The sequence below is a fragment of the Hippichthys cyanospilos genome, chromosome 18 (genome assembly GCF_059441005.1).
Source record: "Hippichthys cyanospilos isolate Australia breed blue-spotted pipefish chromosome 18, RoL_Hcya_1.0, whole genome shotgun sequence".
Taxonomy (NCBI): Eukaryota; Metazoa; Chordata; class Actinopteri; order Syngnathiformes; family Syngnathidae; genus Hippichthys; species Hippichthys cyanospilos.
This window is the reverse complement of record NC_142386.1, coordinates 14,989,705-15,006,497: the sequence shown is the minus strand read 5'-3', so window position 1 is coordinate 15,006,497 and position 16,793 is coordinate 14,989,705. Positions and strand designations below refer to the sequence as shown.

General features: G+C 40.2%; 1 protein-coding gene and 1 long non-coding RNA gene across 3 annotated transcripts in view; one reads left to right on the top strand and one right to left on the bottom strand.

The window, feature by feature from the left end:
• The first annotated feature begins 1,281 nt into the window (after positions 1-1,281).
• LOC148409112 (uncharacterized) lies at positions 1,282-10,707 on the top strand. 2 transcript variants are annotated; one of them, XR_015868575.1, is made up of 3 exons: positions 1,282-1,372; positions 8,296-8,465; positions 10,074-10,707. It is a non-coding gene; the product is annotated as an uncharacterized LOC148409112 (long non-coding RNA). The 2 variants fall into 2 exon arrangements; XR_015868576.1 differs by having other exon boundaries at positions 8,296-8,469.
• The window catches only part of tecta (tectorin alpha), a 47,359-nt gene continuing 33,134 nt past the window's right edge, over positions 2,569-16,793 (bottom strand). Inside the window, exons 18-24 of the mRNA XM_088440940.1 lie at positions 13,509-13,711; positions 10,399-10,562; positions 10,081-10,329; positions 8,364-8,526; positions 8,199-8,283; positions 6,149-6,268; positions 2,569-5,121 (exon numbers count right to left, since the gene is read on the bottom strand). Of these exons, the coding sequence (XP_088297066.1) occupies positions 5,039-5,121; positions 6,149-6,268; positions 8,199-8,283; positions 8,364-8,526; positions 10,081-10,329; positions 10,399-10,562; positions 13,509-13,711 (1,067 nt within the window). The 3' untranslated portion in view covers positions 2,569-5,038. The remainder of the gene's footprint in view (positions 5,122-6,148; positions 6,269-8,198; positions 8,284-8,363; positions 8,527-10,080; positions 10,330-10,398; positions 10,563-13,508; positions 13,712-16,793) is intronic.

Here is a 16,793-nt window from a genome sequence, read left to right as displayed (position 1 = left end):
TGCCAACGCTAAAGCTCCAACTATAGCTGCTGCAGCTGCAAGTGCCAATGCTAAAGCTCCAACTAGAGCTGCTGCTAGTGCTGTGACTGATACTGCTGCTAAAGCTCTTGCAAGTGCTGCTGCAGTTGCTGCTGGCACCGCTGCTGCTGCTACTGCTGTTGTTGCAGCTGCAAGTGCTGCTGATGCTATTGCAGCTACTGCTAATGCTGTTTGTGCTGCTGCTGCAGTTGCTTCTTCTAATACTGCTGCTGGTACTGCTACTGCTTGTGCTGCAGCTTCTATTGCTGCAGTTATTGCTCGTGCTGCTGCAGCTAGTGCTACTACTGATACGGTAGTGCTACTATACTGCTAGTGCTGCTGCTGCTTCGGCTACTGTAAAATGTTTTTAAAAAGCAAAATAACACCAAAAAAAACTCTTAAAAAGCCAAATAACACAAACATCTCTTAACACCTAATTCTAAACATTACTTTTACCTTTTTTCTCGGCGAGATTGTGTACAGTATGAGGTTTTTTTTTTTTTTTTTTTTTTTTTTTTAAGTTAAAAAGGGTGTAACTCCAAATAAGTTTGGTAAAATCGGCCCAGTATGACCAGTGTTGAATGCACAATGCTGGTAAATCACTCAGCTGAGTATGGTTCCTCACCACTTGATGGTGCTGTTATCTGACCATTATTGGATAGACGTTTGTCCAATAGCACTATAAAAATGCAACAATGTAGCTTGCAATCATACAAGTCAGTTCAATTAAAATTGAGTAGACAAAAAGGGGCAGTGATGGGCTGATGGACATCTGACGTAATGACAATCCTGACGAGTACAACGACAGATCAACATTGCACTTCCGACATTTTTAATTTGCCCACCTCTGGTTATCCACAGGAAATACTGTGATTAAATTGCTAGAGCTTTAAAAAAATCAAGTCGTAATATTACTAAAAATAGTTTGCAATGTGGTGAGAAGAAAGTCTGAAGGTTATGAGAGGAAAAAAAATCAGCATGCCTAGAGTTTAATATAGTAACTATAGTAGTTTAATATATAACATAGTGTTTCAATAAAGAAGTTGCACACTTAAGAAAACAACGTGGTAAAGAAATGATGTTTGTTCTGCCCACAGTAATATTTGTTCAGAAATGTTTCCAAATGTTGTAGTTCTTTTGTTCTGCTTACAAGATAGTTCTGTTTACAATCACTTGTTTGTTCCATATATTTAGCTACCGTTTTCTACTCTATTTTGAAGGCGCAAACGGGAAGTCGCCGTGTGTAACAGTAGCTTATAGGCCGTGCTTAGAAAACAACGTGCGCAACTTACCTACCTCCGGCTGGACATTGTGTTTGCCTTCGTGTTTTCTTGTACCACCGAACGCAATGGCTGTAAGTCCTGTATTTTGCAGTGTTCTAGACATTGTTTTGGTTGAATGTATATGAATGTTAATGGGTAAATTACCATATTAAAAGATCGCGAACGTGTCCGTTTAGCATCGCTAATTGCTAGCTGACATTAGCATCTATGCTAATTCATTTTCGATGGAAGTCATTTGTGACGCATTTATTTCGTTAGCATAGGGCTAATGCTAATTTCGTTTGTTTTCAGTTTCACTCTGAATGTTCATGAACCTCAAGTCACCCCAATTGTAAAAAAAGGAGCAAGACGCTCAGCTACCTGGCTCATGAAACTAACAAGTTTGGCTTGCTGTTGAACAACGTTCACATACCACGTGTATCCAACACGTTGCGATAACAGTACAATGTTCTTAAACTGAGATTTTTAATTTAGCGTACAATCTTGTTAACGCTTGCCTACTCTTGGTGCACTTCATAAAACTTTGTGGGCAAATAATTTTAAATTATTATTAATTATTTTAAGCTTTGGCAGTATCACATACAGTGGGCCCCCATGTTACGAACTTAATCCGTTTAGCGGCTACGCTCGTAACTTGAACTGCTCGTATGACGGGCAATCCAAACCTATGTTAATTAGTGAATGCGTGCAACGCGTTCAAGGTAAAAACATCACGACTTTATACACATATTAAAAATGAGTAACAATCTACTGTACAGTTAAATTAAATAACATTTACATTGAAATTGTGGAACACATTAACTGTTTCGGCCTAAGTATTAAGAATGCGTCACTATGCTATGAAGCTAAGTAATAAAGGGAATATAATACAAAAAAAATATATTTTCATGTCTTTAAAGGTTTGCAATACAATACAGATTAAATGATTTGTACTGGTTTTAAGTTTAAGCCAACCTTCCACTGGATGTGTAATGAGTGTCATGCGCTACAATTATAATGGCAAATCGATATGTCCAGTTAATGTTGTCGAAAGTACGGTCATGTAAAAGTACTATAATGCAATAGGAGTGTAATGCCTTACATTTCAAATACAGTAATTTTGTAATGTAACTAATTACTTTGAAATGACAGTAATAAGTAATAAATAATGCATTACAGTTTTGAAGTAACTTGCAATAATATAACCAGAAAAAAGTCGTAATGGTATGAAAGAAAACAATCCACAAATGCCAGTCATGCACTGAAAGTATGCAAAGCTAAAGGCATATCTTAAGACACACGCAGATCAAGGTTATGTAACCACGGATACATAACCAGCTAGACAATGACCAACAAAGGTCAGTCCTTGAGTGCAGCGCTGGCATGATAACGTTTTGAGTATTTTATTTTTACGAACTTCAAAGCAAGACAAGTCGAGCCAGTGACTATCCCTTTTCCGTACATGCAGTATTTACTGTATTTTTCAGACTATAAGCCACAACCTTTTCCTCATGTTTTGAACCCTGCGGCTTGAAGTCCAGTGCAGTTTACCACCACCACCAGCAAGCAAATGTGTGTATCTGTTTGAGGTTTCAATTTATGGAATAACTATCAAATACAACTGAAAAAATGTGAATCAATGGCTGTGCTCAAAAAGAGTGAAAACAATCAATTATTAAAAATATATACAGTATATGTCTACATTTACTAAGAGAATGGATAAAATTTGGGGTACATTTGTGATGTGTACATTTTATATACAGTACATAATATATGTGATATTATTTATGTATTTGATTGTATATGAACGATGTTGAATGTGTTATTGTGTTCACTAAAATATCAAACAAAGGGAGACATGTAGCCATATATTTTCTATAATTATGTTGGGACTAAACATGCAGGGAGACATGCATCCATCCATTTTCTTTAATTATGTTGGGACTAAATATGCAGGCATGTACAGTCTGTTAAAGAGAGGATGTTGCATTTGGCAGATCATTACAAAAAAAAAACCTAAAAAAAAAGATAAACTTCATATACCATCTTTTTGTGTAAAGATCTGATGTTATCTGCGGCTATAGTCCAGTGCGGCTTATGCGTGACAAAAAAACATTTTTTTGCTCATATTTTGCTGCTGCAGTTTATATACCGGTGCACCTTAATAGTCCGGAAAATACGGTATTATAAAAACACAAACTTATTTGACTGACAAGAATTCAAGTAAAGAAGAAAGGTGTCGAAGAAACCTTCACTGGAACACTTATTTTACCATTATAACAATAGAACAATGACAGTTGGAATACAAGTTTATGGCAGCTTGCCAAAAGTCAAAATTTGTGAAATATTGACCAGCATTATAAATGCATTGACGAGAAAAAAAAACACACACACAAACCACCCGAGTACAATGAGAGCCGAAATCACACATCATCATTTCTGAGTAGAGGTCTAACCTTTCAAAGGATAAACACACAGTTTTGTCCTTTTCCGAAAAAGATAGCAGACAAGACCTTGCCACAGGCTGTGTTTATACAACACGGGTATGCCACGCATGTTGGAAAATCCTGAGGTACAGTTGCGCGTTACGAGACTGATATCTGGACAATCCCTGGAAAAATCAGGGTCGGGAACCTCCAATAGGGGCTAAATGTGAGCTTCAAATACTACCAATCCATGCTTACAAAATTACATACTTTTATTCTTGAAAAATAATGTTTTTTTCCCTCATACAAATGTATTTTTCTCTCTTTGATTCATGACTGTTCTCTTCAAATTGCTGTTATGCAGTTATGACTTTAAGCTTAAGGAAATAGCTTCCTATTTTTTTTTTTACTATTAGACCATTCAGTAGAACATTATCTTTATCAAATCTGATGACTTTATTTTTGGATTAAATGAATTACATTTTTTTTTCTCATGATAAAAGCTACCTCATAGTGATCACTTTTTCTTCAAATATTACAAGTTTAATCTCATCACCCAAAAATTGTTAACGTTTTTTCATGTAAAAGTATGACTGTATTGTCAAGAAACTAAAATCGGTTGGGTTTTTTTTCCTTCAAAAAAAAAAATTACTCAGAAAAACACAACTACAATATTACTTTTGGAATACAGTATTACTAAATGTGTTTATTATGACTACTCTCATAAAATGATTACTTAACTCTCACAAAATTGCATTTTTCCTAATAGATTTTGTTTCTTTTATTAATAAAAACGTTGTAAAATCATGATTTTCTTTCACATGGATTTTTTTTTTTTTTTCCTCAAAGATTTTCCAACCATATTTAAATGAAATCAAGATCTTTTTGAGTGTGAACGTTTTGGCCGCCAACAAATATGAACAGTTATAGGCCTTTTTTTTTCAATATGTTGTCTCAACTTACATGCTGAATCATTTTTACATTTTCCTTTGTTTTTTTCATATATGTTTTGTTTGTGAGTAATAATAAAAATGATTAACTAACCCTATTCACAGATTTTTTTGTTTTTAATATTTTATTCTATTCCCTGAAATTGAGAACTTTTAAAGTGTACTGGGGCACCAAAGGATTCCCTCCCAGTGACAAAGGCCATGTGAACTCTTCCCACAACACCGTATAGCAATGTTGACAGAAAACGCACTTTGGGGCACACACACACAATTATGCTATTACACAATCGACTCGTTAACTGTGAAAGACAGAATATGCTGGAAGTAGTGAATCAATTCGACAGTCTTGTGTGTTCAAGTCTTTGCTGTGTGCAGTTGTGCGTCAGCGAAGGAGGAGCAAGTGTGTGGAAACTGCGCCGCTCAGCAGGATGTGCGCAGGTGCGAATCTAGAGCTGGAACTCGAAGCTAGGACACAGAAAAAAAACGAAAAGCTGCTATTTGTCATGAATAGTTTGAGTTCAAACATAAAAAATGAGAATAAATGGAGCCAAACCATATACAAAATGGGCACTTCCGGTTTTGATGGTCGATGTCCTACATGATTTTCAGTTTTCTCTCTCAAACACACCAGATTCAATTGATTGATTAGGATTATTTTCAAGGTCCAGCAGAGCTTGTTGATGAGCTTTAAATCAGGTGTGTTGGGAGAGAAAACTGGAAAACATGCATGACACGGAATTGCCACCCCTGCCATTTACAGTGGTACCTCGACTTGAAAATGTCTCATTACGAAATCTTCAGGTTACAAAATACCCCTTCGGAAAAATATTATCTCTAGTTACCAAGGGAAATTCAGGATATGAAAGGTAAAAATTGGAGCTGGTAATTCTCAAATGCACTTGTTACATTTTTTCTATATTACAGTGAACCCCCGTGTTACAACAACCCTGGGTTACGTTTTTTTTCATGTTGCGATGTGGAATACTGAGTTTTTTCGTCCCCCCATACGGTATTTTCCCAGGCTTTGTGACAAAAACAACTGTCATGACCCTAGGGGGTTGGCTGGATTTGTGTTGTTTTGTCTACATCTACAGGCATTTTTAATTACTTGCACTTATTTTCTGTTGCCGTCACATGACGGAGATGCTGGTCTGCTATTGGTCAGCCTCACTCGTATCAAAATGGTGGAATGGTAAAGCTTTGTTTGATTGTGAGTGGTTACAAAACTGTATCTATAGAGCATTTTGCTGCTTAATTCAAACTTGAAAGGGTTAGCTATGGGTCCCAAGATTGTTAGTGATGTTAAAGAGAGAAGTAAGAAGATGATTGACATACATCTAACTTGCGTTACAATCCCAACCCCTGGAACGGATTAATCTCGTAAACCGGGGGCCCACTGTATTTGTAGTCAGTGCAGTGACTGGGGTGCGTAGGAGAGGTTTTCTCTTTCCTGGGGGGGCTTTGCCAGTACAACTGAGAATCACTGACTTACTCCAACAGGTCTTCTTATCCGCTTGGAGCATCCCAGTGACACAACTGCAAAGTGGGCCAGTCACCTTACTGGTGCACATCTGCTCACAACCGCCATTGTCCTCCTCACACCAGTCTGACACTGATACAATTTCACAAAGACAAAAACATTAACATTGGACAGTGGTACCTCTACTTACGAATGGCTCTTGTTACAAAAAATTCAGCTTACAAAACGCCTCGGCGGAAAAATGTCTCTATAATGAGAAAAATTCAAGATATGAAAGGTGACATTGTTAGCATACAATATGAGACACGAGACACCAGTACTCGTGCCAACATGACTATAATGTAATATGTTATCACAACTTGTGATGTCTACCGTATTTGTTACACAAACGAGACAATAGTTTTTTACATTGATGCTTACTGTGGTCTTCCACTTTTCATCTTTACTCGTTTCATCCACACTTACCACCAGCTATTTACACCGTAGAACCAAAAAAACATAAAACTGACATCAGCTAAGGCAAACATTGTACATATTCATATAAAAGTGCATATGTAACATACAACTTTGGGCTGTCGCATTTGACGTTTGCGTTGTTAGCACATCGTTAGCACTTTAGCAATGACATCCCACAGGAAGCACTTCGCATGACCCCAAACTACACTTAAGTAAACTTACTCAAAATAATTAAAACAATCCCAAAAAGAAATAAAATGTCCTGTGGACTTGGAAATGATTCCTGGATCACTGGAAATGTAATCTAAAAACGTACAAATGAAACAGCCAAAAAGGTGTCTCTCTCTGCACTCATCACCAACACACCAGTACCACCTCATGGCAAACAAGTGAAGCGCATTGATATTTTCTTCTTTCGTCGGCAGTTGGCAATCAAGATTGCTAAAGCAGCTTCTGTACGGACGATGATTTTATTACGAGCCGCAACAACTGGCTTCGCTGAATTGCCAAAGGTGATGGCAGCTGTCCTCTAATGTTTGCCTCGTCCGTGTAACTTTTCCTTCGAGATGTATCATCTTCTCAGCAATTGTCATCATTTTTTGATGCCGTTTAGGCTCGGTACAAGCCTTCGCGGGAGCAGCACGCTGAGGAGCTATTGCAAAAGTTCGATATGTAACGAAAAAAAAATCTTTGAAGTTATGAGTCTGCGTAATGGAAAAAAAATGTGATGTAGCAAATCAGCGATAGTGGAACCATGAAGTAGCGAGGGTACAACTGTATACACACACAGTGGACCGCCGGTTTATGACGTCCGTGCCTTACGTTTTTTTCACCTTACAACGTAGCCCGTGACGTTTTTTGTCCCCTCTTTACGCCATTCTTTTCACATTACGACACGTCCAACATGGCAGTCTGTTTGTGTGTGACACATCCAACATGGTGGTCAGTGTGCGCTCAGCTCATATATCTATACACGCGCCACTGCTTACATCACTACAATGCTGGTCTACTATTGGTTGGTGTCCTGGAAACATTAAGATGCTGGTCTGCTATTGGTTGGCCTCACTCGTTACAAAATGGCGAAATGGTAAAGCTTTGATCGAGTGTGAGTGCTTACAAAAACATATTAATTATGCATTTTAGTGCTTAATTCAAACTCAAATTAGATCGCCATGGGTCCCAAGATTGTTAGTGATGTTACAGCGAAAAGTAAGAAGATGATTTATATCGAAACGAAGCTGGAGATAATCAAGAAATACAAAGAAGGCTAAGCAAGCCTAGGCTACACTACTCTCACTAGGGAATATGGTCATAACAAGCTTGTCACGTCTCTCAAAGGTAAATAAATCCTTATGAATTTTTTATTTATGTAATTTAATAGTATCCATGCATATTATTTCTACGTAGCACTTAGCATGCTATTTCCATACCAATTTATAATACGTATATACAATTTTGAAGTTTTTCCCTCGGATTTTACACGCATTAGCCAATTATAGGTTTGGATTGCCCGCCACACGACGAATTTGCGTTACAATCCCAACCGCGAAACGGATTAATCTCGTAAACCGGGGGCCCACTGTGTGTGTGTGTTCTACTTGCTTACCTTGTTTTCGAATGGGCCCAACACTGAGTATGTGATCTTTTACTTTCTCATCTTTTGACGACATCCTCCTTTTGTTTGGACAATTCTGTATATACAGACGTTATTTTACCACAAGGCAATGGGCAGGAGGAGCATTTGGGGAGGAGGTAAGCGTGGTTCGCTCACCACTTTGCAAGAGTGCCTTTCCGCATCACACAACGAAACGTCGCAGTGAAGGTGCACCTCATCGTAGTCGCCGATGAACTTGAAGACGGTGACGTGGAAACGGTAGGTGAGCGACACACCATTCTCTGACATGCCGATGGTGTTGTCCTTGATGTTGGGACACCTTAGGATAGTATTATCAAATATACAGTAGTACATAACTAAAAGACAAGCAGTAATTTAGTAACAAATGATTTTTCATGCACAATTAACACCATTTAAAAACATGTTCCTATTTGTAAAGGCCCAGGTAATGACAAATAACAAAACTCGAGAGCCAGATTTGGTTGCTACCTGCCTTAAGCACGTGTGATGTAATTTTCTTTTAAAGAAAAGAGGCAAAACACCCGCCACATAAGACGGATAAAAACAGGTGGATTGTGCTGCTTATTTGATGTTACACCAATGCAATTATAAATCAGAAAGCTGTGTTTAGACGAATGGAGGCATAAAGAACATATTGATGTTGATAAGACAATATTTGAGTCGATTCCCTTTTTAAATTATTTTTTTAAGTTCTTGGCAAAATGTGTTTTGAAGGTATTAATTGTATATGAAAAACATGAACACAAAATGTTTTTATGCAGAGGTGAGACTGTTCATCAGTCTGTCGCCGACGGATACCTGTTATGCCGACGGAGTGACGAATGACGAAAAAAAAACGGCGGCGAATTAAAAAGGAATAGCAATTTTGACCAGTCTTTGTTAAACCGAATAGCCATTTCGTCAGGCTGCCGTCATATGTCCATCAGCCCCCCATGCTCCCTTTTTGCTAACTGAAATATTATTCAAATGACTTGCATGATTATCTGCTATGTTGCTGCTAGTGTTGTTTATAGTACTACCTGCTAATAAAACCCTTGTTATAAAATTGTCAAAGTTGTTGGCAGCTTCTAAATGAGAATCGACATCCGTCATTTGGGTATCATGTAAACTGTAAAGCATGATTATGCTATCCAGTGGACATGACGGCTAATTGCACGCTTGTCCCATCAACATTCTCTGTGAGATGAGGTGTGAGTTAATAAATTTGATGGTGTATTTTAGCCTAGGGTTAAACCCCTTAGCTGGGTGTGTTTTTGTTCCACTGATATTACAGTGTTGTGTTTCAATTGCAGGTAATTGTACTGTAGAAGCACAGACGTGGTATTAACAAAGTGTTAAAAACAAAACAAAAAAAAATTAGTATGGGTGCAGACAGAAGTACACCAACACCTGAGAAATGAGAGACTAGGAAAAAAAAAATGTCAAAAATTTCGTCTGGCTTGAACAAAATGACGATGACAGAAAGGGGGCGGTGCTCTAATGACCGTTAGAGCAACAAAATTGTCTTAAGTTGCCCACCTCTACTTTTACGGTTGAAAATGGCTGATTATATCTTATATCGAACTATTTATTTAAAATTAAACTATAAGATTTAAAATTTGATATAAGAATAAACAATATTTAAAATTTAATACATTTACAATTTATTTAGGATCTAAGTACAAGTGTAATTAAAAAAAATAATTTAAAAAGTTTAAATGAAAATAAAAATTGGTGCTGTTTTCCTAAATTTGGCACTTGAATTCTTAAAAAGATAGTTTTGTGTTTCATCATAGTTGCATGGATTTTTGTTGTAAAATCATGTTTCCTTTTCATTATGACTATTTTATTTTTGGAGCCTTATAGGACCCACCCTCGCTCGATGATGACGTAACGCAGTCGGTCGCTGCTGCTGCGCGTGGGCGTTGCCCAGCACGTGTTGACCACCAAGATGAGCTGGTTTTCATCCGCGCCCTCCACGAATACACCCACATAGAGGACGTCCCTGGTGCTGAGGACAACTTCGCCCTCCCCATACGGCTGGCGGTATGAGGCGTTCTTGTACAACGCCATCTTTGTGATGAAATTGCCTGCTTGGGTGGCCAGGGTGAGGTTGATCACGCTGGGGAAAGGGCAAAATGATCAAAATTGTGTGGAAGCGCTCCTTGTGCCTGCGATCCAAAGGGCAAACCTGAGAATGGGTTTGAGAACTGTCTCCAGTGAAATTTTCAAGTCTAGCTCGTAGGCGCAGGAGAACTCCAAGTTGATGGTTTTGTCCCGGGTGATGATGTTGCCTGTGTTGTTGACGCTCTCGATCCACACTGTATTTTTGTACGTAATGTGCGTGCCATTTGACTGTCAAAACACATGGAGTCCATTCAAACAATACCAAAATCAACATTTTACTGATAACAATGATGAATAAGATAGCACAGTCCTTGTTACATTAATGTCATTTGAGGTTTTGTAAAAAAGCAATAAAAAGACATTTGAAAGAATAAGCTAGCACAGTCCTCAAATATTGTGTGTGTGTGTGTGTGGGGGGGGGGGGGGGGGGGGCACGTTGGGAAAAGGGCTTTGCTTTCGCGCTGTGTGGTGTAATTAGGCATCCACGGCACTTATTGCAAAAGTCTGCGCAGGGGTTAAAACTTTTTAAAATGCTGCCAACATGTTTATATAAATCACATTCATGCTTCATATTCAATGCCAGGGATGTAGTTTCACATTTTTTTAAAGTCCTTAAGTAGTGATTTGTACTTAAGTATCTGGAAATCAAAGTCCTTAATGTACTTAAGTATCGATTTAATTACTTAAGTATCTGGGATTTAATGTCCGAACTCTTAAAAAAACTTGAAAATACGTCCCTGGCATTGAATGAGTTAATGCAGTCCTTCCCAAATAGTGGACCCCAGGGATAGATGACCCCAGGGAAAAGGATTTGTTTTTGCCATGTGAGGTGTAATTGTGATAAAATAAAGATTGGTATCTTTTTTTGAGGCACTTGATGTACTTGGGCTTTTTCTGCTTAGACAAACCTTTAACCCAGGGGTGTCCAAAGTCGGTCCTCGAGGGCCGCCGTCCTGCATGTTTTCCAGGTTTCCTTTCCTGACACACCTGATTCAAATGATCGGGATCGTTATCGGGCTTCTGCTGAGCTTGCAGATTAGCTGATCATTTGAATCAGGTGTGTCAGGAAAAGAAACCTGGAAAACATGCAGGACGGCGGCCCTCGAGGATCGACTTTGGACACCCCTGCTTTAACCTGTATAAATGCAGTTAAAAAAAAAAGTTGTGAAGTTGGTTTATATTGCTTTTTCCTTTTGCCAATGTAAAAAATGAAACAGTTTAGGTATACCTACAGTTTGCAATTTTTATAGATATTCTTATAGTCAGCGTGGCAAGTGTGGGGTGGGGGCAAAATGTTTTCTTTCCTAGCGGGGGCTTTGCAAAATATAATTGAGAAGCACTGAAAATCATCATAATGTTCTTTACCTTTTTCTTCAGGTTAAAATATTTAAGGGATTGTTGTTAATGTTCCAGATCATGTTACATTTATTATTATTTATTCAGTTGATTCTTTTTTGTAAATGTCAAACGGTTCATTTAGTCAAAAATGTTACTTGTTTGAATACTTTTTTTTTTTTTATATTTATTCAGGCACTTTGATGATGATGATTACTTTAAGATATTTTTTCAGACTCAGAATAAGCTGTAACCTGTATAACCCCCTGTAAAATGTTAACATTTGCTGAAAGTTGATTTAAATGGCTTTCTTCTCTACAATTTTAGGTATCCTTATACAATTTTCATAGACATTGATCTCATTTATAGTCACAGCAAAGAGGAGGGGGGGCATTAAATGTTTTCTCTTTCTTGGGGGGCCTTTGTAAAATAATGATTGAAAAGCACTGAGATAGCAATTGGGTCAAAAATAACCCAAAATCGGCTCATAAGTGCAATCAACCCAACTATTCAAGGTACCCATTTTACCCTAATGCAACGTTCAGATGGAGCGCGTCATTTACGCTTTATGCGAGGCGGTTTGTCGCGAGGTCAAGATGAAGTTCACTTTTCACGCAACAGTATCAGACGAGGGGAGGGGAGTGAGCTTGCTGTGCACTTTACAGTGGGTCCGGAAAGGAGAGCAGTGCTGAGAACGTTCACTTTTCCGGGATATGGCAGAGACAGTATTTTCTCCGACAGCACCTTTATTATTCTTTTTTTACACTGCGTGTCCCTTGCTTTCACGGCAATACTCGTCTGCCAAAAAAAAAAAAAAGTTTCAATGTCGCAATTAAGTGGCCAATACCGTGCTAAATACTGTACTGTCAGTGCTGCATTACGGTTAGCTTAGCACAGTAACCACGGTTCAGCAGCTGTTAAAAAAAGGAAGCAAACGCTGCACATACCACTTGTCCCAAGTTCTCCCTTCCGCCTTTCTACAAGCCAGGTGAGTGCTCTTGCTTGGCTCTGTTTTGTATTGAAAGCTCAGCTGGCCGTGTTGGATAGCTCCCGGTGACCGCAAAGCAGCCGCCATGATTCGTTCCTGCGGCCTGCTTGAGACGTTGAACGTTCCCGAAGCTGATTGGCCGACGCTACGCGACACACGACAAAAGTTCAATTTTTTTAACTTCTTGCGCCACCCGTAATTACGTGCCGCGCGTCGCTCCATCGCGTCACTCAAAACGTCGTTGTGCGAACTCCATTGACTACACTACAAAACTGTACGTTCTTCGCGCTCCATCTGAACGCGGCATAAATGTTAGGTCAGATTGTTTTTGTTTTGACCCAACTATTTTGAGTGGAATTTTAAACCAATTTTATTTTTACACTTTGAGAACAGTGGAGTCAAAACTTGACAAACTCAACTTTTTGTGTTATTTATTCAGCCCAAAACGTTCTGCCAGTCCAATTTTGTTTTGACAGAGCTGTTTGAGAGTGTACTTCTTTTCACACTATGACAAGAGTTTGGACAAAAATGACCCAAACCATTTTTTTAAAGTTATTCTTTCAACCAACAAAGTTAGGTCAGTCCGTCTTCAACTCATTTTGAATTATTTTGGTTCCAACTGTTTTTGAATGTATTTTTTCAGCACACGTTGTTTACACTTTAAAAATAGTTGGGTCAAACATAATTCATGGTCAAAAAGAGACCAATCTAACATTAATTTTTCATTTTACACAAAATATCGATTTTTGATGCAACTTGTTATTTTTGACCCAACTGTTTCTTGAGTGTATTATATACAGTATGTGTACGTACATATTATTTATTGCAAATAGTTGTGAAAGCTGACTAACATGTACAATGGAGCCACAGTGTCCTTTAGTGTTGTTGATGTGGAATGAGATGTCATTCTCTCCCTCCACACCAGTACAGCGTTGGTCGTTGATGCGCACGTCGCCGCGCTGGAAACCCAGCTGGAAGAGCTTGCACTTGGAGATGGACACCTCCATCATAGCAGGTTTGCATGTCACCTCTGCCTCAATTACATGGTCATCACCTGGCACACACGTGCAAATACGAGACGCAACGATCAGGTAATGAGTTCTGGGTTATCTATATCTCTGGAAACACACTCTAATTCAGTGTTATGCATTATTTAAACATGTTCTCAATTGTAGATAAATACAGTATGTAGGAAATATAGTTTACATCATGAAGATTATCAATGGAATCATTTATGAAGATAAAACTAAATGTTATTGAAAACAGAATATGTTTGATCATTTAGATCAGTGGTTCTCAAATGGAGGTACAGTCAGCCCCCGGTTTACGAACACCCTCTTTTACGAACATTTCGACTTACGAGAGTGGACCGCGGAGATTTTTGTCCCCCACTTACGCACAAACCTTCCGTCTTACGAACAATACGACATGCCGGCCATTGTATTAGTACATTTATTTTCGCTTTGCTACGTCAACTAATTCAGAAGTTGACACTCATCATGGCAACGTTGAACGCTATTGGTCTGACAATGTCACAGTCACTGTCTCAGTCACGGTGTCAGTCACGGACTCAGTCACGGAGATGCTATTGGCCGGCGTCACGTCAATCACAGAAATGCCGATATGCTATTGGCCGAACGCCTTTATCTAGCTTGATGACACAGCTGGTCGGGACGGAAGGAAGGAGAGAAAATCAGTCAAAAACAGAAGGAAGGAACGTTGTGAAAACTTTGCACACTTTATCTGTTAGACATGGCTTCTAAAATTGCTAGTGGCGGTAAAGGAAGAAGTAAGAGGATGATGACAATAGAAACGAAGCAGGAGATAATAAAAAAAAAAATACGAAGGAGGCGCACGCATGGTTAAACTTGCTCGTGAGTATGGCCATAACAGCTCGGCAATCTTCTAAAGGCAAGACTTTCCTTGCCGGGGGACGGACCTCGATCAACAACAAAGTTGAGAGGATTCTTCTATTATGGATTAAAGAGAAGGAAATCGCCAGAAAAGTTCCAGTTTAAGAAAATAAATAAAGTCTGCGGGTTGGTCTCTGCTCCCCTCCGCCTCCACCCAGCTCAAGTCACGTCGCCCCAAAGGTAAATGTCATTTTTCCTTTGTATATGTTATTTAATTTAACTGTACAGTAGATTGTTACTCATTTTTAATATGTGTATAAAGTCGTGATGTTTTTACCTAAGGTTTTTGCACGCGTTGCACACATTCACTAATTAACATGGGTTTGGATTGCCCGTTATACGAGCAGTTCGAGTTACGAGCGTAGCCGCTGAACGGATGAAGTTCGTAACACGGGGGCCCACTGTACTGTACTAATACCCCTGGGCGTACTTGAAGGAACTTCAGGGGGTACTCGAGATTTTAAATAAAACAAACAAACAAACAAGCAAAAATGATTTCAATCTAATTATTGAATTAATGTAACTACTTGTTACAGCAAAATAAAAGTTCATAATTAAATTTTACGATCAGCAGGTTATTCAAATCCATTATTGTAACAAAACAGAAAGTCCGCGATCAGGGAGGGATCCACAACCTAGCGAGCAGGGATCCAGGACCACTCCTCAGGCCCATACCCCTCCCAGTCCACCAAATACTGGATACCTCTGCCCTGCCGACGCCTACGAAGAAGCCGGCGGACAGGGTACACAGGACCCCCGTCAAGGAGCAGAGGAGACGGAGCAGCAGGAACTAGGGGACTGTCAACCATAGGCTCAATCCGGGAGACGTGGAATGTGGGATGAATTAGCATAGAGCGGGGAAGAGAGGGGCGTACCGCGGCCGAGTTCAACACCCTCTGTATGGGAAAGGATCCAATGAACCGAGGGGCCAATTTGTTGGACTCAACCCGGAGAGAGAGGTCGCGGGTCGACAGCCAGACCTTCTGGCCCACTTGGCATACAGGCGCCGGGGCACGCCGTCTGTTGGCGGTACGAGTGTACCAATCTTTTGCCTGCAGCAGCGCGGAGCGAGCTTGTGCCCAGGCGCGTCGGCATCGGCGAGCGAAAGTGAGAGCAGAAGGGCAGGAGGCATCATTATCCAGGGCAGGGAACAGCGGGGGCAGATACCCATACACGCATTCAAAAGGAGATATGGCAGTTGCCGAGCTGGTCAGGGAATTATGGACGTATTCAGCCCACAGGAGCTGGGTGGACCAGGACAGCGGTTCCTGTGAGGCCAGACATCGGAGGGCAGTTTCAACTTCCTGGTTAATCCTTTCAGTCTGACCATTGGTCTTGGGGTGGAACCCAGATGAAAGGCCGGCAGTTGCCCCAAGGAGCCAGCAAAACTCTTTCCAAAATGAGGATGTGAACTGGGGCCCTCTGTCCGAGACCACGTCAAGGGGTAACCCATGGGGCCGGAAGTCATGATTCAAGAGCAGTGTTGCCGTTTCCTTGGCGGATGGGAGTTTTAGGAGTGGAATGAAGTGAGCCATTTTGCTAAACCGGTCCACGATCGACAGAACGACTGTGTTATTGTTGGACGGGGACAGACCAGTGATGAAGTCTAAAGAAATATGAGACCAGGGCCGATGGGGGACAGGAAGAGGGTGCAGTAAGCCAGTAGGTGGTCGATGACTGGGTTTATGTTGGTTGCAGACTGGACAGGCCTTGACAAATTCACGTACATCCTTTTCCAAGGTAGGCCACCAAAAACGTTGTCTTAAGACATCTAATGTCCGGTGAACCCCAGGGTGACAGGTCAATTTGGTGGAGTGAGCCCATTGCAAGGCCTCAGAGCGCAGGAGATCGGGGACAGGCAGACAGTTACGCGGGCAAGCGCTAGGCGCGGGTTGGCTTCTGGCGGCTGACTTTATTCTCTCCTCAATGTCCCATGTGAGGGTTCCAATGATGTAAGAGGGCGGAAGAATCGGATCTGGTTCTTTGCTCGGGCAATCCACGTGTTCAAACTGTCTGGAAAGGGCATTCATTTTTATGTTTCGGGAGCCAGGGCGGTAGACAAAAACGAAGTTAAAGCGTGTGGAAAAAAAAAAAGCGCCCAACAGGCCTGGCGTGAGTTCTGGCGTGAGTTGAGTCTTTTGGCCTGCCTCATATATTCGAGGTTTTTGTGGTCCGTCCACACCTGAAAGGGGACCTTGGTGCCCTCCAACCAATGCCGCCACT